At 44.0% G+C, this 23,236-nt stretch overlaps 2 protein-coding genes across 3 annotated transcripts in view; both read left to right on the top strand.

Annotated features, from left to right (window-relative positions):
- Nucleotides 1–4,295: 4,295 nt before the first annotated feature.
- The window catches only part of LOC309328050 (vomeronasal type-2 receptor 26-like), a gene marked incomplete at its 3' end in the record, with an annotated part of 41,475 nt that continues 22,534 nt past the window's right edge, over nt 4,296–23,236 (top strand). Inside the window, exons 1-5 of one of the 2 annotated variants that reach the window (XM_081837923.1) lie at nt 4,296–4,455; nt 6,721–7,121; nt 8,527–8,754; nt 10,170–10,296; nt 10,921–11,819. In XM_081837923.1, coding sequence (XP_081694049.1) covers nt 4,416–4,455; nt 6,721–7,121; nt 8,527–8,754; nt 10,170–10,296; nt 10,921–11,819 — 1,695 coding nt within the window. In that variant the 5' untranslated portion in view covers nt 4,296–4,415. Of the gene's footprint in view, nt 4,456–6,720; nt 7,122–8,526; nt 8,755–10,169; nt 10,297–10,920; nt 11,820–23,236 lie in introns of those variants that run through there. The other variant, XM_081837922.1, reaches the window with a different exon arrangement.
- On the top strand, nt 14,792–21,476 carry LOC309328270 (vomeronasal type-2 receptor 26-like; the record flags this gene model as incomplete). The annotated part of the gene is made up of 4 exons (XM_081838351.1): nt 14,792–15,727; nt 16,652–17,506; nt 19,837–19,963; nt 20,578–21,476. Exons 1-4 carry the CDS (start codon nt 15,416–15,418, stop codon nt 21,474–21,476), a joined length of 2,193 nt encoding a protein of 730 aa, XP_081694477.1. The 5' UTR covers nt 14,792–15,415.

Here is a 23,236-nt window from a genome sequence, read left to right as displayed (position 1 = left end):
AAATCTCTGCTTATTAAATTGGAAGAATGGATGCTGACAAAAGGCCTACCTGGTAAAGAGCAGGCTGGTTTTAAGGAAGGCTCGTCAACTCTTGACCAGTGTCTAGTGTTAAGTCATCTCGTGGATAAATATGTCATGAGAAATAAACAAATACTCTTTGTGGCATTTGTGGATTTAAAAAGTGCCTTTGATTCGGTCGACCGCAACAAACTATGGACTAAATTAGAACACCTTGGTATCGACCCATATCTACTCACACTGATTCAAAGTTTACATTCTAATAACCAAATATATGTTAAAGTATCAAAAAATGGTAGACTTGCAGGTCCTATTCTGAATAATCGAGGAGTTAGGCAAGGCTGTATCTTGGCCCCTACCCTATTTAATTTATTTTTATCTTACCTACCATTATTCCTTCAAAACGCAACCACTCATACTCCTTATTTAAACAATAGCCCACTTTTTTTTATTACTTTATGCAGATGATGCCGTAATGATTTTGGGTTTAAAAAAATTATTTAAGAGTTTCTCAAACTACTGCTCTCTCAACAATATCAAAATTAATTATGATAAGACAAAGATTATGCAATTCAGAAAGAGAGGGAACCCAAAAGGCTGTATAATTAATGGACATCTAATACAGGAAGTTAAGCACTTCAATTATCTGGGAATCACATTTAAAAATAATATGAATTGGAATACACATATATGTGCTGCAATAGTTAAGGCCAAAGTGACAGCCCACCATATTAAATCCTTTTTTTTTTCTCCAGTAGGAAACAGATTTATTCCAGCTGTATTGTAAGTGATTGACATGAAACTTTGTGCCCAACTTCTATACGGCACACCAGTGTGGATTTCAGGTGACCTCAAGAGGTTGGATAAATTTCATGCATCCCTTCTGAGGTCACTATTAGGTCTTGAAAACTCTGTAAAATATGAAACAATATGTTGTGAGCTGGGAATATTGCCTTTATCAGTAAGAGCATGGCTGAGGACCTTGAAATATTGGATCTTCCTCCATTATAGAGCCCTATCCCCTAATTCTCTACTTTATGATCTTTTAAGTGATAGTGCAATTTACAACCTATCATTGATTTGTAGGAGAAAACTGGATTCGATAGGGCTCACTCTAACTGAAATTTCTGATCCCAAAGATACATGGGGAATTATCAGGAAGACTCTTACAGAAAAAAGTGTTCTCGCCATGCTTGAGGTTGCAAAGCACAGCACCTGCTCTCCTGTCCACTTAAATCTCCCTTTGTGTAGAGATTTCCAAAAGGGATACATGACAAATCTGAAGAAACATGAATCGTGTAGGCTGTTTATGTTGGCCAGATTTAACATGTTTCCCTCGGTGGTTGTGAGAGGAAGATACTTAGCTATCCCAGAATCAGAGCGTCTCTGCAAATGCAGAAAACACGAACCCGATACTCTAGAGCATATATTCTTTTCCTGTGATTTTGGCAGCTATGCCAGAAGACAATTATTTGAGGCCCTAAAATTTAATAGACAGATCTCTACACAACCAACTGTTCAGGACCTGCTGGCGGACAGCGATGAGCAAATCACTTTAATAGTGGTTGAATTTTTAAGTGCTGTCCATGAAGAAAGAATGGGTCATGATAAAGAGATTTAGTGGTTTTAATGGTAGGTGATGTTGCTGTGTTGTATTATATCATTTATGTACATCAATTTATTTCTGGGAGTTAAGAATAGGAATGGGATAAAATGTGTTCGCTGAGCCCGTATCTTATACAGTCTGTATATGATGTTTGTTTGTTAATGTGTGGTGTGCTATGCCTAATAAAGGATTTTGAATTTGAATTTGAATTTGAATCTCCTCTCAGTCTCCTTTTTCCAGGCTAAACATACCCAGCTCCCTCAACCATTGCTCATAAGGCATGGTTTCCCACCCATCATCTTCCTGGCTGCCCTCCTCTGCACATGTTCAGCACACATTTTACCTCATGAAAATATAATGGTGGACTTTGCCAAAAGCCTGCCTGAACTCAAAATATACTATGACCACAGCATTCTCCTAATCCACTACATTTGTAATGCCATAAAAAATAAAATAAACGAGATTGGCCTGGTATGACTACAACAGGCCCAGGACAGAACCCTTTGGCACCCCTGTGGCATCAGGAGATAATATCCCTATGCTATGAGGAGAAAATGAAAAGGAGGGAAATACCCCTCTTCACAGAGAGAGTGACAGATGCCACATATACCTATTCTGAACTCAGAATTGTACAAGCAGCTCTTTGTGTGAATGAAGAAGTACTTTCAGAAGAGCCAGGACAGAAATTCCCTACCTCAAGTTTTGTTTTAAATTTTGCCTCCCTTACAGGCCTGTGGTCCTGCTGCTTCCTTGGAATCCGAGAGTCAGGGCCGAGCTCACAATCCCCTTTGTGTCTCAAACTCTGCTCTTGAATGCACTTTCCTCTTCTCAAAGCAGCATGACAGAAAAGAGGGTTTAGCTGAAGTCACAAGGGCAGTCTTTGCCCTGGGCACAGTATTTTCCAGGGCAGGTTTTGCTCCTCACACCACCCATGCCAGCCCTGTTCTGCTTTGCAGGTCCGATCCCACATCTCAGCCCCTCAAAGCAGCGTGGGGCTGGCAGGGCGTCAGGAGGATGTAATGGGCATGTGCCCTTCCTGCTGCATCCTCCTCATGTCACCCGCCCAGCCTGTCATGGATGCTTGAGTTGTGATCCCTGCATTGCAGGTGGTCTAGCTTGATGACCTGTGGGGCCCCTTCCAATTCTACAATTCTCTATTTATTTAGGTGAAAATATCTAGGGACCCTAAAAAGGCCTGCAGACAGGGCCCAACGGACCGTATGTCCATCATCACAGCCATGCCTTGAAGTCACTCAGAGTCTGCTCACAATTGTTCCTTTCCAGTCTAACTCTACCAGTGGCTAGAATTCATTTTGGCCCCATGGGCTTACCTGCCCCATGCCTGGCCTCACGTAACACCAGCTGATGGACATGTGAATGTGGTTTGGACCATGAGCCCAATGGAGAGGCTTGGTTGGCCTAACTGCTGCAGGACAGAGGTCCTTGTTGATTCCCAGCAAGGAGCTTTCTCTACCTGCTCAGACTCACTTGAGTGATTGACAACTTTTAGGGTTCTGGATTGTGTAAGAAAGTACAGTAAGTAGAGAAAGCTGGAGAGGCTCTCTTCTGAGAACACAGTAGGTGATGAAACTGGCAGCAGGGATGCAATGGAGGGGAAGGGGCAACAGGCTTGTTCCTGCTCCCCCCTCATTACAATGCCTTGAAAACACTTGAAGGAGGCTGCTGAGGGATTATTCTGTGTGGATCATTGTCTCTGCTACTTCCAATGGACCAGCTGAGGCAAAGGGATCATTATTCTCTCCCCTGTTATTATCAATTACATGGTAATAATCTGCTTCTGATTAGACCTCCATAGACTTCCAGGAATTCAGTCTAAAAAGAATTAAAACCCTCTCTGCCATCCCCAGCAAATGCTAAGGTGCTGCTGACTCGTTTAGTGAGCTTTCCCCTGGAGTTGGATTCTAGGTCTTGGGGTTGAGGCTGTTTCTAATGCCAATGCTGATTAGCTGTAAACAGGGAAATCTCTGTCTAGGAAATTGTATTGTTCCTAGTATGGCAGTGTTGATGCTGTTAATCTTCTCGCTGCCTCAAATGGTGAATCTGTCAAATGTCAATCGGAGCATCAGTCACCTCCATATCCCACACAAGTACTATCAGCCAGGTCACCTTATCATTGGTGCACTAACTTCTCACATCTTGTCCTCTGTTGACTATGAAACCTTCATACAATGGCTATCCATCCATCAGATTCTTAATCCATTGTAAGTATCACAAATTTTCAGTTCCTATGTCATATTAATTCCTAAGGTACCATGTGGGCTCATAAATATATTCTATTTATTTTAACTATGGGAATCTATTACTTCTAGGGAGGGGTGCAAAATAACTCCCACCTCTCAGAACATAGGATCAGTCTTAGACTTAACCCTCCCCACCACCTGAATTTTAACATCTAAAATGATCAAGACAGACAATAATTTTCTCGTCAAGCCTGTAGGAACGAGGTGGATTGTCTAGGATCCAGCTTGGAATCAAAGAAAGAGCAGTCTTCCAGTGAGATATGACATTATGTTCTGGGTGGTGTGTTTTTCTCTCACCCCCAAGCTCCCTCACCCCATTTACCAGAGCAGTGCTTAATGGAGAGGAGGAGCCATGACCACAACCAGTCACATGGGTGTCATAATCTAGAGAGCCCAGCATTCTGGGAAATGGGTGAATGGCCAGTAGCAACCATTGGTCTACCTAGCTCAGGCCTGTCTGCACAGAGTAGTAGTGGCTCTCCAGGATTTCAGACAGGGGTCTGCCCCAGCCCCACCTGTATGCTAAGCAGATGCTCTACCATTGGGTTTTACAGAATCTTCAAGGAAAAAGTACACAGACTAATTGTCAAAACGTTACAGGCAACAGAAGGTTGCCTGTTATTGGGGGCAATAGCTTCATTGATGAATGGGAAACTGAGGTGGGGCTCCAGAAACCTTCAAAAGGGCAACAAACTACAAGAAGGAAGCAGCTGGAGGGAATGACTCCTAGTTTCAGTTGTCTCTACTGAAAGGCACAGGGTATGGGAAACAAGCAAGATGAATTGGAGCTTTTAATACAGGATGACAAATATGACCTAGAAAGCAAGTAGGCATTGCCTTGGAGTTCAAGATTTCTTTAACAGATTGGAGAATTGGGTTAACAAAATGAATTTCAATAGGGACAAATGTAAGATTCGGCACTTAGGCAGGAAGTACAAACTTCACAAATATAAGCTGAAGGACACCTGGCTTATTAGGATCTAGCCATCTTAGTGGAACTCAAGCTTCACTTGAGTGAATAGTGCAATGCAGTTTTTGGTGTGTGTGTTTAAACCAAATTCTTTATTGGTTTAATTAAATCTGCCTGTAAGCTGCCTTGTTGTTCCCTAGCACTGAAAGGCAGGGAACTTAAGTTTCTTTAAACAGATTGACAAAAAATGGTAAACAGCAAAACACTTTGATATCCAACTCTCATTGCAGTGTTGTACCCAAATACTACCAGCAAATTCTGGCCTTGGTGTTTGCAGTCAAGGAAATCAACAAGAATTCCCATATATTACCTAATGTCACATTAGGATTCCACATCTTTGATAGTTACTTCAGTGAAAGGATGACCTGCTGGGCCACTTTGGAGCTGCTCTCTACACACTATACATTTTTACCCAACTACCAGTGTGACAAACAGAAATATCTGATGGCCATCATTGGGGGACTTGACTTTGAGGTTTCCCTCCACATGGCAGCTATCTTAGGTGTCTACAAGATTCCCCAGGTAAGAGTCAAACATGGTGATTTCCCCTCATTCTTCTTTCCTCTGTCCTGTTGAGAAAAGTTTTCCATTCCACAATTGCCCTCTTGACAATTTCAGATTGTATTAAATAAAAGCTTTCATCCGCCTTCATCCATTTCCCAACGTGTGCATGTTCTTCAGAGGGTATGAATGGAACATTTTGCAGATACACTTGTACACACCTCCTCTATGTATGCGAACAGCTTGGTCTGCTGACCTCAGGTAGACTCCAACCAGGAAATTACAGAGGCTTCTCATCAGTCGCTTGCCCATTACCTTAATTAATTTGATCAGGATAGTTTAGGGCTGTCAGGGGTGCCGTCAACAGGTCACCGGCTATCTAGTGAAATCAGGGGAGCAGAGAGAGCTTTTCAATGGTTTCATTTAAATCCACAGGAAGACACGAAAGTATGCTCTCACCCTTGAGCTAATGTTGCTCAGAGTATCACTCCACCCCCCTGACAATTTCTGCCTAGAAATCAGACGCCTCCTGCTGCCTATGGTGGCTGCTCAGGACAATTCTCTTTTGGGTTCTGCAGAGCATGTCTGATCCTTGTGGAAGGAGGGGGCTCTGACAAACTCTCTTGAGAGAGAATGTCACTTTGCTACTGTATTGTTTCTAATGCATCTGACTGCTACCTTCCTCCTGTTCTTCATCACCTATTGTTTCCCAGGTCATTTTTCCTTCTCGGGTGTGACCCATCTCAAATCACCATACCATACTCTCCCCCCTTCCTTCTCTCTGGAATGTTATTGGGGTACCACTCCTTCTCATCTGCCCATTCCCTGACGGGCTTACTGTTTCATCATTGCTATCCACACATAATGTTTCTACTGCATTAATGGGAATTAAGTATCCGTTTCCTTTCAGCTCACTTATGGCTCCTTTGCCCCAGAGGATGCTGGTCCAAGACAATCCACTCCCTTCTACCGGATGGTGCCCAATGAAGCCCATCAGTACACTGGGATTGTTGAGTTACTTCTTCACTTTGGATGGACGTGGGTTGGGTTGCTCGCTGCGGATAGTGAGAGTGGAGAGAAGTTTATGGAAATCCTGCAAACTCGGCTTTTCCAGAGAGGCATTTGCTTGGCCTTTTCAGAGAGAATTTCAAAAGGCACATATTTTGAAGAGTATTATGACAGGATCTCCCAGTGGCTCCAAGCCTATCTTGCTATTGCGGAAAGCAAAGCCAATGCTGTCATTGTCTATGGAGAAGCCAAGTCCATGGTTTTTTTGCAACTATGGCTAGCGGCAGGGGGTGCAGAAAATGTGACATCTATGGAGAAGGTATGGATTACGACTGCTCAACTGGATTTCTCAGCAGTGGCCTTTCAAATGAGCCAGAGTATGCAACCATTTCATGGCTCCATCTGCTTCACTTTGCACTCAAATGAGGTGCAAGGATTCAAGACCCTTCTTCACTCCCTCAATCCTTTCATGGCAGGTGAAGATGGTTTTCTTCAGCAGTTCTGGCTCCAGACATTCTATTGTTTCTTTTCAAAATCCAGTACTGAGTTCAGTGAACCCTGCACTGGACAGGAGAAGCTGGACAGCCTCCCCTCGTCTGGCTTTGAGATGAGCATGACTGGCCACAGCTACAGCATCTACAATGCTGTCTATGTTGTAGCACATGCTCTGCATGATGCCATGTACAGATCCAGGGCAAAAGACAGAGGAACTGTGAGAAGATGGAGACTGGAGCTTCAGAAATTGCAGCCTTGGCAGGTAATGGCTCTTTTTTAAAAAAAAATATTTCATTTTATATTGTTGATAAAGGAAAGGCAACAATTTCAATAACAGTCAAAAATTGAAAGATGAATAACCAAACTGAAAAATAGGCATGTAGGATGTGTAGTTGCACGTGAGTTAAAGAAAGACTTTAAAGTCCAAATTAAGTCCAATTGTATCAGATCACCAAGCATAGTTCCAGATTTGCCAGGTTTTGGGGGAGGGGGTTGTTTTGAAAACGTTGGTTCTGCTGTATATGCCAAATCATATAAATCATGTCTAGTCCTTGTCAAAATCTCAAATTATTTGTGATTATCTTTGTTATAGCTACCGTATTTTTCACCCTATAGGATACACTTTTCCCCCTCCAAAAATGAAGGGGAAATCTGTGTGCGTCCTATGGGGCGAATACAGGCTTTCGCTGAAGCTTGGAGAGCGAGAGGGGTCGATGCGCACCGACCCCTCCCACTCTCCAGGCTTCTGGAAGCCATCAGCAAGCCTGGGCAGCCCACGGGAGTTCCCGCAGGGCTCCCCACACTGTGGATAGCAGCCTGCCACCCGGCGTGCAGTGCACCCTGAAGCAGAGCACCCCTCGCGCAGGGCAGACATCGGCCAGCCCCATCTCGGGGGACAGCGGGGAGGCGGAGCGCCGCCATACCACTGTTCCCCGACCTGGTTTTGGTGGGGAAATAAAAGAAAAAATCTCCCCCCCCAAAAACTAGATGCGTCCTATGGGTCGGAGCGTCCTATGGGACGAAAAATATGGTATATTCCAGAGTGAGTGGTACAAAGTGTCCAGCATAAGATTTTTGGGCTGTGTTCTATTGAGTTGCAATTACTATGAAGGCTGCCACTTTAATCTTGCCATTTTTTGGGAAACATATTTACAATGGTATCATCAGAAATACACAGTGACATTCATTTTGGACAAAAAACCATCTTTTTATAGTAATATTTATCATATCTGAGAAAATCGGATGCAACTCACTCACCTGAGCTTCAGCTCTTCAAAACAGCTAGGTGTGATATTGTCAATGGCAATTTCTATCTCAACTAGAGTCTTAACAGGAACATCTTTTTTGCCTGTTCCTCCCTCAGTCTTACCCTCTCCCCATTTTCCTGTTCTTTCATTTATACCCTTTCTGTATTGAACTTCATGGATGTTTGCATGATGATTTTGGAAGTCCTGTTTAAGCTTTGAAATACATATACAGTGTGCCTTAGTCCTATACGGAGGAATCTACAGAGGAAAGAGAGATCAATCAACATTTACTGTTATTACTGCTATTGTTATTATTTCGTGATTATATGAAATCTTGTCTACTGCCTTGGAAGAGGCAATGGCACATTAAAAGGCGATGCTGAACATAAGGTTGAGTTTTAAACAATTGTCTCAATGCAGCTCCACCCATTTCTTAGGAGTGTCTCATTTAACAACAGTGCGGGAGAAGAAGTGTCTTTTAGTGAGAAGAGGGAATTAGAAGCTGGATTTGATATTACCAACTTGGTCACTTTCCCAAATAACTCCTTCATCAGAATGAAGGTTGGATGGATGAAATTGGATGCTCCCCCCGGAAAAGAGTTTTCCATCAATGAAGACAAAATGGTGTGGCACAGGAGTTTTGACCAGGTGGGGCATGATTTCAGCAAATTGCAACTCCAGTGTGTCCTAAATGTGATGCTTGCATCTTGGAAGCCTAGCGGAGACATGGATCCTGCATTTTTTCTCTCTTGTTGTTTATGAAAACCTCTATGAATGTCGTGGGGCTCTGATGCCTGGAAGCAGGCCAGGACATAGTTCATTATTATATGCTTGTTTGTTTATTGCATTTTTAGTCCACCTTTCCTTTGCTTACTTCCCATTTTATCCTAACAACCAACAACCCTGTAAGGTAGTGTAGACTGAGAGCAGCAGTGACTGGTCCAAGGTCACCCAATGAGTTTCATGGCCAAGTGGGGATTTGAATCCTGGTCTTCCACTTCCCTGTCTAGCACATTCTTTACAGATTTCTAGGCCAGCAGAGTGTGACCTAAGCCTAATCTCCAACCAACTTCTTTGGGGAGAAAGAACCTCTGCAGAGAATGCCTGGTTTGGAGGCTAGTAATTCTCAAGTTATAGTAGCAGAAGTCTTGCAGAGTCCAGCACAATCCTTGTTTTTGAGGCTGCTTAAGTTGTGGAATGTGTGTGGCGCTGTTGTCTAAATCACAGAGCCTAGGGCTGGCCGATCAGAAGGTCGGCAGTTCGAATCCCAGTGACAGGGTGAGCTCCCATTGTTCGGTCCCTGCGCCTGCCAACCTAGCAGTTCAAAAGCATGCCAAAGTGCAAGTAGATAAATAGGTACTGCTCCAGTGGGAAAGTAAACAGCGTTTCCATGCGCTGCTCTGGTTTACCAGAAGCGGCTTAGTCATGCTGGCCCCATGACCCAGAAGCTGTACGCCAGCTCCCTCGGCCAATAAAGCGAGATGAGTGCCGCTACCCCAGAGTCATCCATGACTGGACCTAACGGTCAGGGGTCCCTGTACCTTAACTTGTTTTACAATTGTCTCTTGGCCCAGTGTATTTAGTCTGGGGTTCTCAGTCCCCAACATTTGTGTTTTTTCAGCTGGTAAAACTGAAGGAACCTGAAAGTGTATACAGTAGCTGCTTATTTAAATCACTTAGGATGTCAAAACATCCTTTCAACTCTACTTTAAAATCTTTTGAATTTTATAAGAAATGTATTTTTCCAAGTAATAGTATTATTTGGAAATAATGGTATTATTTCTTCAGGTGGACTCCCTCCCTCCCTTTGATTTTTTTAAAAAAACACACACATTGAAAAAGCCATTACTTCATTTTCAGAGCCACAAAAACATCTTCTGTATCATTAGATGCCATTAATGGCTGTTGACAGCTCATTGCTTTCAAAATTCTCTGAATATTCAGCAGGCCATTTCTCCCATCCACTTGATCTCTTGCAGCCCAGAAAATGGAGTTCAGGTTCTCCAAATGTCCATTATTTCCCCTGTGCTAAATATTTCCTAATGGTTAATTAACATTCACAGGTCCCACCCCTCTCTCAATGCAACAAAAATTGCCCTTCTGGTACTAGGAGAAAAAAGAAGGAAGGGGAGAAATTCTGCTGCTATGACTGTACTCCGTGTTCAGAAAGCAAGATTTCATACCAGAAAGGTAGGAGACATTAGGGAGCTTTCAGATATGTGTCATATTAGATTTCCTGTGAAGGGTCTGTGGCAGTGTGAAAGGTGTCACAGTTGCTGCTATTGATATAGGTCTGATTTCCATGGTGATTGAAGTTCACAGACGTGGAGCTCTTCATTGCAACAAGCTGATGGCCCAGCAACGAGGCCCACTATTTTCAAAGAGGTGCTTTGCAAGCCCAAATGATCAGATGATGGTTGGGGTTTACAAAGCACACTGTTACCTGCCCTACACCTAACATCAGAGATGACATCAGATACAGGGCTGGTTGGTGTAACTTGCTAAAATGGCCCCATGGGCCAGAGGCTTTCTATCACTGGATTACTTGGGTGGTGATGGAGATGAGTTGGAGCAGTGCACCTGCAGGGCACAGGCCTCCTGCTGTCCAGACCCACCACCTTACTGTCCAGGCAAGCGACTGTGAGATCATTGTCTGGGGGAGGGGTTTCCGAACCATTTCTCCCCATGCTATTCACTCCTGTGTCTGAAAAAGGATTGTCTCTTCCACATCCAACTGGTAAGTCCCATACTGCCAGGAGGATGCATACCTACTCTCAAGTTGCACCCTTAAAGGGAATCCTTTCTTTTTTTCAGACATGAATGACTGTGTCGGATGCTCAGAAGATCACTTTCCAAACAGGAACCAAACACAATGCATTCCAAAGTTCATCAGCTTCTTGACTTTGGAAGAACCGCTTGGGATGAGCTTAGCTTTTGGCTCCGTATTCTGCTCTTTGCTCACCATATTGTCCCTCGCCATCTTTATGAAGCATCAGGACACACCGATTGTCAGGGCCAATAATCGGGACCTCACCTACATTCTCCTCCTCTCTCTCCTTCTCTGTTTTCTCTGTCCCCTCATCTTCCTCAGCCGACCAGACAGAGTGACCTGCCTTGTCCGACAAATGGCTTTTGGTGTGGTTTTCACAGTGACTGTTTCTTGTGTGTTGGCCAAAACCATCACCGTTGTTCTGGCATTCATGGCCACCAAACCAGGATCCAGAATGAGGAAATGGGTGGGGAAAAGACTGGCAAGCGCCATTGTGTTGATTTGTACTATTATCCAAGCTGGTATTTGCACTGTGTGGCTGGGAACCTCTCCCCCATTCCCCCATTTTGACAAACACTCTGTGATGGGAGAAATTATTCTGGAATGTAATGAAGGGTCAGCTGCCCTATTTTACTGTGTCCTGGGCTACATGGGCCTCCTGGCCATTGTCACTTTTGTTGTAGCATTTTTAGCCAGGAAACTGCCTGACAGCTTTAATGAGGCCAAATTCATCACCTTCAGCATGTTGTTGTTTTGTAGTGTTTGGATCTCCTTTGTTCCGGTTTACCTGAGCTCTAAGGGAAAACACATGGTGGCTGTGGAGATCTTCTCCATCTTGGCCTCTAGTGCTGGTTTACTGGGATCCATCTTTGCCCCCAAATGCTACATTATCATATTGAGGCCTGATCTGAATGACAAACAGCAGTTAATAAAGAAGAAATAGCAAAATAGCCCATTGTCACTATTTTCTGTTACCCCAGAACATGGATAATGAACATGGTTCTCCCCCACCCCGAGATGTGGTCCCCATGTTTGGGGGCCCAAGGGCACAATTGGAAAACTGAGGAACTCTTGTGGACACACACAACCCCCCCCCCACAATTTTACAGAGGAAAGTGTGGAGATGCCCAGAAACTCCACCTCCATCCTTTCTTGTAACATGAATCCATTGGTTTGGGTCCTACTCTCTGTAGCAGGAGACAGGCTTGCTGCATCTTCCATCTGACAGCCCTTGAGATATTTGAAGATGAGTATCATATCTCCTCTCAGTCTCCTTTTTCCAGGCTAAACATACACAGCTCCCTCAACCATTGCTCATAAGGCTTGGTTTCCCACCCATCATCTTCCTGGCTGCCCTCCTCTGCACATGTTCAGCACACATTTTACCAGCTTCCTCATGAAAATATCATGGGGGACTTTGAGAAAAGCCTGCCTGAACTCAAAATATACTATGACCACAGCATTCTCCTAATCCACTACATTTGTAATGCCATAAAAAATAAAATAAACGAGATTGGCCTGGTATGACTACAACAGGCCCAGGACAGAACCCTTTGGCACCCCTGTGGCATCAGGAGATAATATCCCTATGCTATGAGGAGAAAATGAAAAGGAGGGAAATACCCCTCTTCCCAGAAAGAGTGACAGATGCCTCATATACCTATTCTGAACTCAGAATTGTACAAGCAGCTCTTTGTGTGTATGAAGAAGTACTTTCAGAAGAGCCAGGACAGAAATTCCCTACCTCAAGTTTTGTTTTAAATTTTGCCTCCCTTACAGGCCTGTGGTCCTGCTGCTTCCTTGGAATCCGAGAGTCAGGGCCGAGCTCACAATCCCCTTTGTGTCTCAAACTCTGCTCTTGAATGCACTTTCCTCTTCTCAAAGCAGCATGAGAGAAAAGAGGGTTTAGCTGAAGTCACAAGGGCAGTCTTTGCCCTGGGCACAGTATTTTCCAGGGCAGGTTTTGCTCCTCACACCACCCATGCCAGCCCTGTTCTGCTTTGCAAGTCCGATGCCACATCCCAGCCCCTCAAAGCAGCGTGGGGCTGGCAGGGCGTCAGGAGGATGTAATGGGCATGTGCCCTTCCTGCTGCATCCTCCTCATGTCACCCACCCAGCCTGTCATGGATGCTTGAGTTGTGATCCCTGCATTGCAGGGGGTCTAGCTTGATGACCTGTGGGGCCCCTTCCAATTCTACAATTCTCTATTTATTTAGGTGAAAATATCTAGGGGCCCTAAAAAGGCCTGCAGACAGGGCCCAACGGACCATTTGTCCATCATCACAGCCATGCCTTGAAGTCACTCAGAGTCTGGTCACAATTGTTCCTTTCCAGTCTAATTCTACCAGTGGCTAGAATTCATCTTGGCCCCATGGGTTTACCTGCCCCATGCCTGGCCTCACGTAACATCAGCTGATGGACATCTGAATGTGGTTTGGACCATGAGCCCAATGGAGAGGCTTGGTTGGCCTAACTGTTGCAGGACAGAGGTCCTTGTTGATTCCCAGCAAGGAGCTTTCTCTACCTGTGTAGATTCTCTTGAGTGATTGACAACTTTTAGGGTTCTGGATTGTGTAAGAAAGTACAGTAAGTAGAGAAAGCTGCAGATGCTCTCTTCTGAGAACACAGTAGGTGATGAAACTGGCAGCAGGGATGCAATGGAGGGGAAGGGGCAACAGGTTTGTTTCTGCTCCCCCCTCATTACAATGGCTTGAAAACACTTGAAGGAGGCTGCTGAGGGATTATTCTGTGTGGATCATTGTCTCTGCTACTTCCAATGGACCAACTGAGGCAAAGGGATCATTATTCTCTCCCCTGTTATTATCAATTACATGGTAATAATCTGCTTCTGATTAGACCTCCATAGACTTCCAGGAATTCAGTCTAAAAAGAATTAAAACCCTCTCTGCCATCCCCAGCAAATGCTAAGGTGCTGCCGACTCGTTTAGTGAGCTTTCCCCTGGAGTTGGATCATAGGTCCTGGGAATTTAGCTGGTGCATTCGGAGAGTGCCATTTAAGGCAAGCTGCTGTACTGAGGCTGTTTCTAATGCCAATGCTGATTAGCTGTAAACAGGGAAATCTCTGTCTAGGAAATTGTATTGTTCCTAGTGTGGCAGTGTTGATGCTGTTAATCTTCTCGCTGCCTCAAATGGTGAATCTGTCAAATGTCAATCGGAGCATCAGTCACCTCCATATCCCACACAAGTACTATCAGCCAGGTCACCTTATCATTGGTGCACTAACTTCTCACATCTTGTCCTCTGTTGACTATGAAACCTTCATACAATGGCCATCCATCCATCAGATTCTTAATCCATTGTAAGTATCACAAATTTTCAGTTCCTATGTCATATTAATTCCTAAATTACCATGTGGGCTCATAAATATATTCTATTTATTTTAACTATGGGGATCTATTACTTCTAGGGAGGGGTGCAAAATAACTCCTACCTCTCAGAACATAGGATCAGTCTTAGACTTAACCCTCCCCACCACCTGAATTTTAACATCTAAAATGATCAAGACAGACAATAATTTTCTCGTCAAGCCTGTAGGAACGAGGTGGATTGTCTAGGATCCAGCTTGGAATCAAAGAAAGAGCAGTCTTCCAGTGAGATATGACATTATGTTCTGGGTGGTGTGTTTTTCTCTCACTCCCAAGCTCCCTCACCCCATTTACCAGAGCAGTGCTTAATGGAGAGGAGGAGCCATGACCACAACCAGTCACATGGGTGTCATAATCTAGAGAGCCCAGCATTCTGGGAAATGGGTGAATGGCCAGTAGCAACCATTGGTCTACCTAGCTCAGGCCTGTCTGCACAGAGTAGTAGTGGCTCTCCAGGATTTCAGACAGGGGTCTGCCCCAGCCCCACCTGTATGCTAAGCAGATGCTCTACCATTGTTTTTTTTCAGAATCTTCAAGGAAAAAGTACACAGACTAATTGTCAAAACGTTACAGGCAACAGAAAGTTGCCTGGTATTGGGGGCAATAGCTTCATTGATGCACGGGAAACTGAGGTGGGGCTCCAGAAACCTTCAAAAGGGCAACAAACTACAAGAAGGAAGCAGCTGGAGGGAATGACTCCTAGTTTCAGTTGTCTCTACTGAAAGGCACAGGGTATGGGAAACAAGCAAGATGAATTGGAGCTTTTAATACAGGATGACAAATATGACCTAGAAAGCAAGTAGGCATTGCCTTGGAGTTCAAGATTTCTTTAACAGATTGGAGAACTGGGTTAACAAAATGAATTTCAATAGGGACAAATGTAAGATTCGGCACTTAGGCAGGAAGTACAAACTTCACAAATATAAGCTGAAGGACACCTGGCTTATTAGGATCTAGCCATCTTAGTGGAACTCAAGCTTCACTTGAGTGAACAGTGTGGTGCAGTTTTTGGTGTGTGTGTTGAAACCAAATTCTTTATTGGTTTAATTAAATCTGCCTGTAAGCTGCCTTGTTGTTCCCTAGCACTGAAAGGCAGGGAACTTAAGTTTCCTTAAACAGATTCACAAAAAATGGTACACAGTAAAACGCTTTGATGTCCAACTCTCATTGCAGTGTTGTACCCAAATACTATCAGCAAATTCTGGCCTTGGTGTTTGCAGTCAAGGAAATCAACAAGAATTCCAATATATTACCTAATGTCACATTAGGATTCCACATCTTTGATAGTTACTTCAGTGAAAGGATGACCTGCTGGGCCACTTTGGAGCTGCTCTCTACACACTATACATTTGTACCCAACTACCAGTGTGACAAACAGAAAAACCTGAGGGCCGTCATTGGGGGACTTGACTTTGAGGTTTCCCTCCACATGGCAGCCATCTTAGGTGTCTACAAGATTCCCCAGGTAAGAGTCAAACATGGTGATTTCCCCTCATTCTTCTTTCCTCTGTCCTGTTCAGAAACGTTTTCCATTCCATAATAGCCCTCTTGACAATTTCAGATTATATTCAATAAAAGCTTTCATCCGTCTTCATCCATTTCCCAACGTGTGCATGTTCTTCAGAGGGTATGAATGGAGCATTTTGCAGATACACTTGTACACACCTAGTCTATGTATGCGAACAGCTTGGTCTGCCGGCCTCAGGTAGACCCCAACCCGGATGAATTACGGAAGCTGCTCATCAGTCGCTTGTACATTACCTTAATTAATTTGACCTGGAGAGTTTGGGGCTGTCAGGGGTGCCATCAACAGCTCACTGGTTATCTACCTAGTGAAATCAGAGACGCAGAGAGAGCTTTTCAATGGATTCATTTTAATTCACAGGAAGACACGAAAGTATGCTCTCACCCTTGAGCTAATGTTGCTCAGATTATCACTCCACCCCCCTGACAATTTCTGCCTAGAAATCAGATGCCTCCTGCTGCCTATGGTGGCTGCTCAGGACAATTCTCTTTTGGGTTCTGCAGAGCATGTCTGATCCTTGTGGAAGGAGGGGGCTCTGACAAACTCTCTCTTGAGAGAATGTCACTTTGCTACTGTACTGTTTCTAATGCATCTGACTGCTACCTTGCTCCTGTTCTTCATCACCTATTGTTTCCCAGGTCATTTTTCCTTCTCGGGTGTGACCCATCTCAAACCACCATACCATACTCTCCCCCCTTCCTTCTCTCTGGAATGTTATTGGGGTACCACTCCTTCTCATCTGCCCATACCCTGACGGGCTTACTAAGACAGTGTGTCTAAAGCACAATTGTTTCATCATTGCTATCCACACATAATCAATGTTTCTACTGTTTTAATGGGAATTAAGTATCCGTTTCCTTCCAGCTCACTTATGGCTCCTTTGCCCTAGAGGATGCTGGTCAAAGACAATCCACTCCCTTCTACCGGATGGTGCCCAATGAAGCCCATCAGTACACTGGGATTGTTGAGTTACTTCCGCACTTTGGATGGACGTGGGTTGGGTTGCTCGCTGCGGGTAGTGAGAGTGGAGAGAAATTTATGGGAATCCTGCAAACTCTGCTTTTCCAGAGAGGCATTTGCTTGGCCTTTTCAGAGAGAACTCCAAAAGGCTCATATTTTGAAGCGTATTATGACAGGATCTCCCAGTGGCTCCAAGCCTATCACATTATTGCGGAAAGCAAAGCCAATGCTGTCATTGTCTATGGAGAAGCCAAGTCCATGTTTTCTTTGCAACTATTGCTAGCGGCGGGGGAAGCAGAAAATGTTACATGTATGGCCAAGGTATGGATTATGACTGCTCAACTGGATTTCTCAGCAGCGGCCTTTCAAATGAGCCAGAGTATGCAACCATTTCATGGTTCCATATGCTTCACAGTGCACTCAAAGGAGGTGCAAGGATTCAAGAACCTTCTTCGCTCCCTCAATCCTTTCATGGCAGGTGAAGATGGTTTTCTTCAGCAGTTCTGGCTGCAGACATTCTACTGTTTCTTTTCCAAATCCAGTACTGAGTTCAGTGAACCCTGCACTGGACAGGAGAAGCTGGACAGCCTCCCTTCGTCTGGCTTTGAGATGAGCATGACTGGCCACAGCTACAGCATCTACAATGCCGTCTATGTTGTGGCACATGCTCTGCATGATGCCATGTACAGATCCAGGGCAAAAGACAGAGGAATTGTGAGAAGATGTAGACCGCAGCTTCAGAAATTGCAGCCTTGGCAGGTAATGGTTCTTTTGTTGTTGTTGTTGTTGTTGTATATCTTTTAATTATTACTTCATTTTACATTGTTGATAAAGCAAAGGCAACAATTTTAACAACAGACAAAAATTGAAAGATGAATAACCAAACTGTAAAATAGGCATGTAGGATGTGTAGTTGCACGTGAGTTAAAGAAAGACTTTAAAGTCCAAATTAAGTCCAATTGTATCAGATCACCAAGCATAGTTCCAGATTTGCCAGGTTTTGGGGGAGGGGGTTGTTTTGAAAACGTTGGTTCTGCTGTATATGCCAAATCATATGAAACGTGTCTAGTCCTTGTCAAAATCTCAAATTATTGGTGATTATCTTTGTTATAGCTATATTCCAGAGTGAGTTATACAAAGTGTCCAGCATAAGATTTTTGGGCTGTGTTCTATTGAGTTGCAATTACTATGAATACTGCCACTTTAATCTTGCCAATTTTTTTGGCAACATATTTACAATGGTATCATCAGAAATACACAGTGACATTCATTTTGGACAACAAACCATCTTTTTATAGTAATATTTATCATTTCTGAGAAAACCGGATACAACCCACTCACCTGAGCTTCAGCTCTTCAAAACAGCTAGGTGTGATATTGTCAATGGCAATTTCTATCTCAACTAGAGTCTTAACAGGAACACCTGTTTAGCCTGTTCCTCCCTCAGTTTAACCCTCCTCCCATTTTCTTGTTCTTTCATTTATACCCTTTCTGTATTGAACTTCATGGATGTTTGCATGATGATTTTGGAAGTCCCGTTTAAGCTCTGAAATACATATACAGTGTGCCTTAGTCCTATACGGAGGAATCTACAGAGGAAAGAGAGATCAATCAACATTTACTGTTATTACTGCTATTGTTATTATTTTGTGATTATATGAAATCTTGTCTACTGCCTTGGAAGAGGCAATGGCACCTTAAAAGGCATGCTGAACATAAGATAAGTTTGAGTTTTAAACAATTGTCCTTTCTCTGCCATCTCAATGCAGCTCCACCCATTTCTTAGGAGTGTCTCATTTAACAACAGTGCAGGAGAAGCAGTGTCTTTCAATGAGAACCAGGAATTAGAAGCTGGATTCGATATTACCAACTTGGTCACTTTCCCAAATAACTCCTTCATCAGAACGAAGGTTGGATGGATGAATTTGGATGCTCCCCCAGGAAAAGAGTTTTCCATCAATGAAGACAAAATGGTGTGGCACAGGAGTTTTGACCAGGTGGGGCATGATTTCAGCAAATTGCAACTCCAGTGTGTCCTAAATGTGATGCTTGCATCTTGGAAGCCTACCTGAGACATGGATCCTGTATTTTTCCTCACTTGTTGTTTATGAAAACCTCTATGAATGTTGTGGGGCTCTGATGCCTTAAAGCAGGCCAGGACAAAGTTCATTATTATATGCTTGTTTGTTTATTGCATTTTTAGTCCATCTTTCCTCCAAGGAACTCAAGGCTGTGTGCTTACTTCCTGTTTTATCCTAACAACAACCCTGTAAGGTAGTGTAGACTGGGAGAAGCAGTGACTGGCCCAAGGTCACCCAATGAGTTTCCTTTGAACCCTGGTCTTCCACTTCCCTGTCTAGCACATTCTTTAAAGATTTCTAGGCCAGCAGAGTGTGACCTAAGCCTAAGCTCCAACCAAGTTCTTTGGGGAGAAAGAAAAGGGAGCTGAGCCTGGAGACAGATGAGGCAGACTTCTGTAGAGAATGCCTGGTTTGGAGGCTAGTAATTCTCAAGATATAGTAGCAGAAGTCTGGCAGAGCCCAGTAATATCCTTGTTTTTGAGGCTCCTTAACTTGTCTTACAATTGTCTCTTGGCCCAGTGTATTTAGTCTGGGGTTCTCAGTCCCCAATATTTGTGCTTTTTCAGGTGGAAAAACAGAAGGAACCTGACAGTGTATACAGGTGCTGCTTATTTAAATCGCTTAGGATGTCAAAACATCTTTTCAACTCTACTTTAAATCCTTTTGAGTTTTATAAGAAATGTATTTTTCCAAATGATAATAATATTACTGTTCAGGTGAACTCCCTCCCTCCCTCCCTCCCTCCCTCCCTCCCTTTGATTTTTTTTTTAAAAACACACACATTGAAATGGCCATTACTTCATTTTCAGAGCCACAAAAACATCTTCTGTCTCATTAAATATTCAGCACAAAAACATCTTCTGTCTCATTAAATTCTCTTAATATTCAGCAGGCCATTTCTCCCATCCACTTGATCCCTTGCAGCCCAGAAAATGGAGTTCAGGTTCTCCAAATGTCCACTATTCCCCATGTGCTAAATATTTCCTAATGGTTAATTAACATTCACAGGTCCCACCCCTCTCTCAATGCAACAAAAAATGCCCTTCTGGTACTAGGAGAAAAAAGAAGGAAGGGGAGAAATTCTGCTGCTATGACTGTACTCTGTGTTCAGAAGGCAAGATTTCATACCAGAAAGGTAGGAGACATTAGTTTGCTTTCAGATAACTCAGGTTTCCTGTGCAGGGTCTGTGGCAGTGTGAAAAGTGTCACAGTTGCTGCTATTGATGTAGTTTTGATTTCCATAGTAATTGAAGTTCAAAAACTTGGAGCTCTTCATTGCAACCAGCTGATGGCCCAGCCATGAGGCCCAGCATTTTCAAAGAGGTGCTTTGCAAGCCCAAATGATCAGATGATGGTTGGGGTTTACAAAGCACACTGTTACCTGCCCTACAGCTAATATCAGAGATGACATCAGATACAGGGCCGGTAGGTGTAATTTGCTAATATGGCCCCATGGGCCAAAGGTTTTCTATCACTGGATTACCTGGGTGGTGATGGAGATGAGTTGCACCGGTGCACCAGCAGAGCACAGGCCTCCTGCTGTCCAGACCCACCACCTTACTGTCCCAGCAAATGACTGTGAGATCATTGTCTGGGGCAGGGGGGTTCAAAGCCCTTTCTCCCCATGCTAGTCACTCCTGTGTCTGAAAAGGATTGTCTCTTCCACATCCAACTGGTAAGTCCCATACTGCCAGGATGCATACCTACTCACAAGTTGTACCCTTAAAGGGAATCCTTTCTTCTTTTCAGACATGAATGACTGTGTCGGTTGCTCAGAAGATCACTATCCAAACAGGAACCGAACACAATGCATTCCAAAGTCCATCAGCTTCTTGACTTTGGAAGAACCGCTTGGGATGAGCTTAGCTTTTGGCTCCGTATTCTGCTCTTTGCTCACCATATTGTCCCTCGCCATCTTTCTGAAGCATCAGGACACACCGATTGTCAGGGCCAATAATCGGGACCTCACCTACGTTCTCCTCCTGTCTCTCCTTCTCTGTTTTCTCTGTCCCCTCATCTTCCTCAGCCGACCAGACAGAGTGACCTGCCTTGTCCGACAAATGGCTTTTGGTGTGGTTTTCACAGTGACTGTTTCTTGTGTGTTGGCCAAAACCATCACCGTTGTTCTGGCATTCATGGCCACCAAACCAGGATCCAGAATGAGGAAATGGGTGGGGAAAAGACTGGCAAGCGCCATTGTGTTGACTTGTACTATTATCCAAGCGGGTATTTGCACTGTGTGGCTGGGAACCTCTCCCCCATTCCCCCAGTTTGACAAACACTCTGTGAGGCGAGAAATTATTCTGGAATGTAATGAAGGGTCAGCTGCCATGTTTTACTGTGTCTTGGGCTACATGGGCCTCCTGGCCATTGTCAGTTTTGTTGTAGCATTTTTAGCCAGGAAACTCCCTGACAGCTTTAATGAGGCCAAATTCATCACCTTCAGCATGTTGTTGTTTTGTAGTGTTTGGATCTCCTTTGTTCCGGTTTACCTGAGCTCTAAGGGAAAACACATGGTGGCTGTGGAGATCTTCTCCATCTTGGCCTCCAGTGCTGGTTTACTGGGTTCCATCTTTTATCCCAAATGCTACATTATCATATTGAGGCCTGATCTGAATGATAAACAGCAGTTAATAAAGAAAAAATAGCAAAATAGCCCATTGTCACTATTTTCTGTTACCCCAGAACATGGATGATGAACTTGGTTCTCCCCCACCCCGAGATGTGGTCCCCATGTTTGGGGGCCCAAGGGCACAATTGGAAAACTGAGGAACTCTTGTGGACACACACAACCCCCCCCCACCAATTTTACAGAGGAAAGTGTGGACATGTCCAGAAACTCCACCTCCATCCTTTCTTGTAACATGAATCCATTGGTTTGGGTCCTACTCTCTGTAGCAAGAGACAAGCTTGCTGCGTCTTCCATCAGACAGCCCTTGAGATATTTGAGGATGAGTATCATATCTCCTCTCAGTCTCCTTTTTCTAGGCTAAACATACCCATCTCCCTCAACCATTGCTCATAAGACTTGGTTTCCCACCCATCATCTTTCTGGCTGCCCTCCTCTGCACATATTCAGCACACATTTTACCAGCTTCCTCATGAAAATATCACAGGGGAGTTTGAGAAAAGCCTGATTGAACTCAAAGTAGACTATGACCACAGCATTCTCCTGATCCACCACATTTGTAATGCCATAAAAAAAGAAAAGAAATGAGATTGGCCTGGTATGAGAAGAACAGGCCCAGGACAGAACCCTTTGGCATATCTGTGGCATCAGAAGATAATATCTCTATGTTATGAGGAGAAAATGAAAAGGAGGGAAATACCCCTCTTCACAGAGAGAGTGACAGATGCCACATATACCTATTCTGAACTCAAAATTGTACAAGCAGCTCTCTCTGTGTGTGAAGAAGTACTTGAAGAGCCAGGACAGAAATTCCATGGGAAACACCCATGCCAGCCCTGTTCTGCTTTGCAGGTCCGATCCCACATCTCAGCCCCTCAAAGCAGCGTGGGGCTGGCAGGGCGTCAGGACGATGGGCATGTGCCCTTCCTGCTGCATCCTCCTCATGTCACCCGCCCAGCTTGTCACGGATGCGTTAGTTGTGATCCCTGCATTCCAGGGGGTGGAGCTTGATAACCTTTGGGGGCTCCTTTCAATTCTACAATTCTGTTTATTTAGGTGAAAATATCTAGGGGCCCTAAAAAGGCCTGCAGACAGGGCCCCAACGGACCATTTGTCCATCATCACAGCCATGCCTTGAAGTCACTCAGAGTCTGCTCACAATTGTTCCTTTCCAGTCTAACTCTACCAGTGGCTAGAATTCATCTTGGCCCCATGGGTTTACCTGCCCCATGCCTGGCCTCACGTAACATCAGCTGATGGACATGTGAATGTGGTTTGGACCATGAGCCCAATGGAGAGACTTGGTTGGCCTAACTGCTGCAGGACAGAGGTCCTTGTTGATTCCCAGCAAGGAGCTTTCTCTACCTGTGTAGATTCTCTTGAGTGATTGACAACTTTTAGGGTTCTGGATTGTGTAAGAAAGTACAGTAAGTAGAGAAAGCTGCAGATGCTCTCTTCTGAGAACACAGTAGGTGATGAAACTGGCAGCAGGGATGCAATGGAGGGGAAGGGGCAACAGGCTTGTTTCTGCTCCCCCCCCTCAGTACAATGCCTTGAAAACACTTGAAGGAGGCTGCTGAGGGATTATTCTGTGTGGATCATTGTCTCTGCTACTTCCTTTTTTTTTTTAAAATAATTTTTATTAATTTTACAACATAAACAAAATACAAACAAACATAACACGACTTCCCCATACCTCCCCTTCACTGCATCCTTGTTTTAAAATTTTTTAGCAATCCTTCATCCATTTTTATATTTAATTCTCTTTAAAATTTTCTT

Source organism: Podarcis erhardii (genome assembly GCF_964252035.2).
Source record: "Podarcis erhardii genome assembly, chromosome: 13".
Lineage (NCBI taxonomy): Eukaryota > Metazoa > Chordata > Lepidosauria > Squamata > Lacertidae > Podarcis > Podarcis erhardii.
This window is presented reverse-complemented; position numbering and strand designations above follow the sequence as displayed.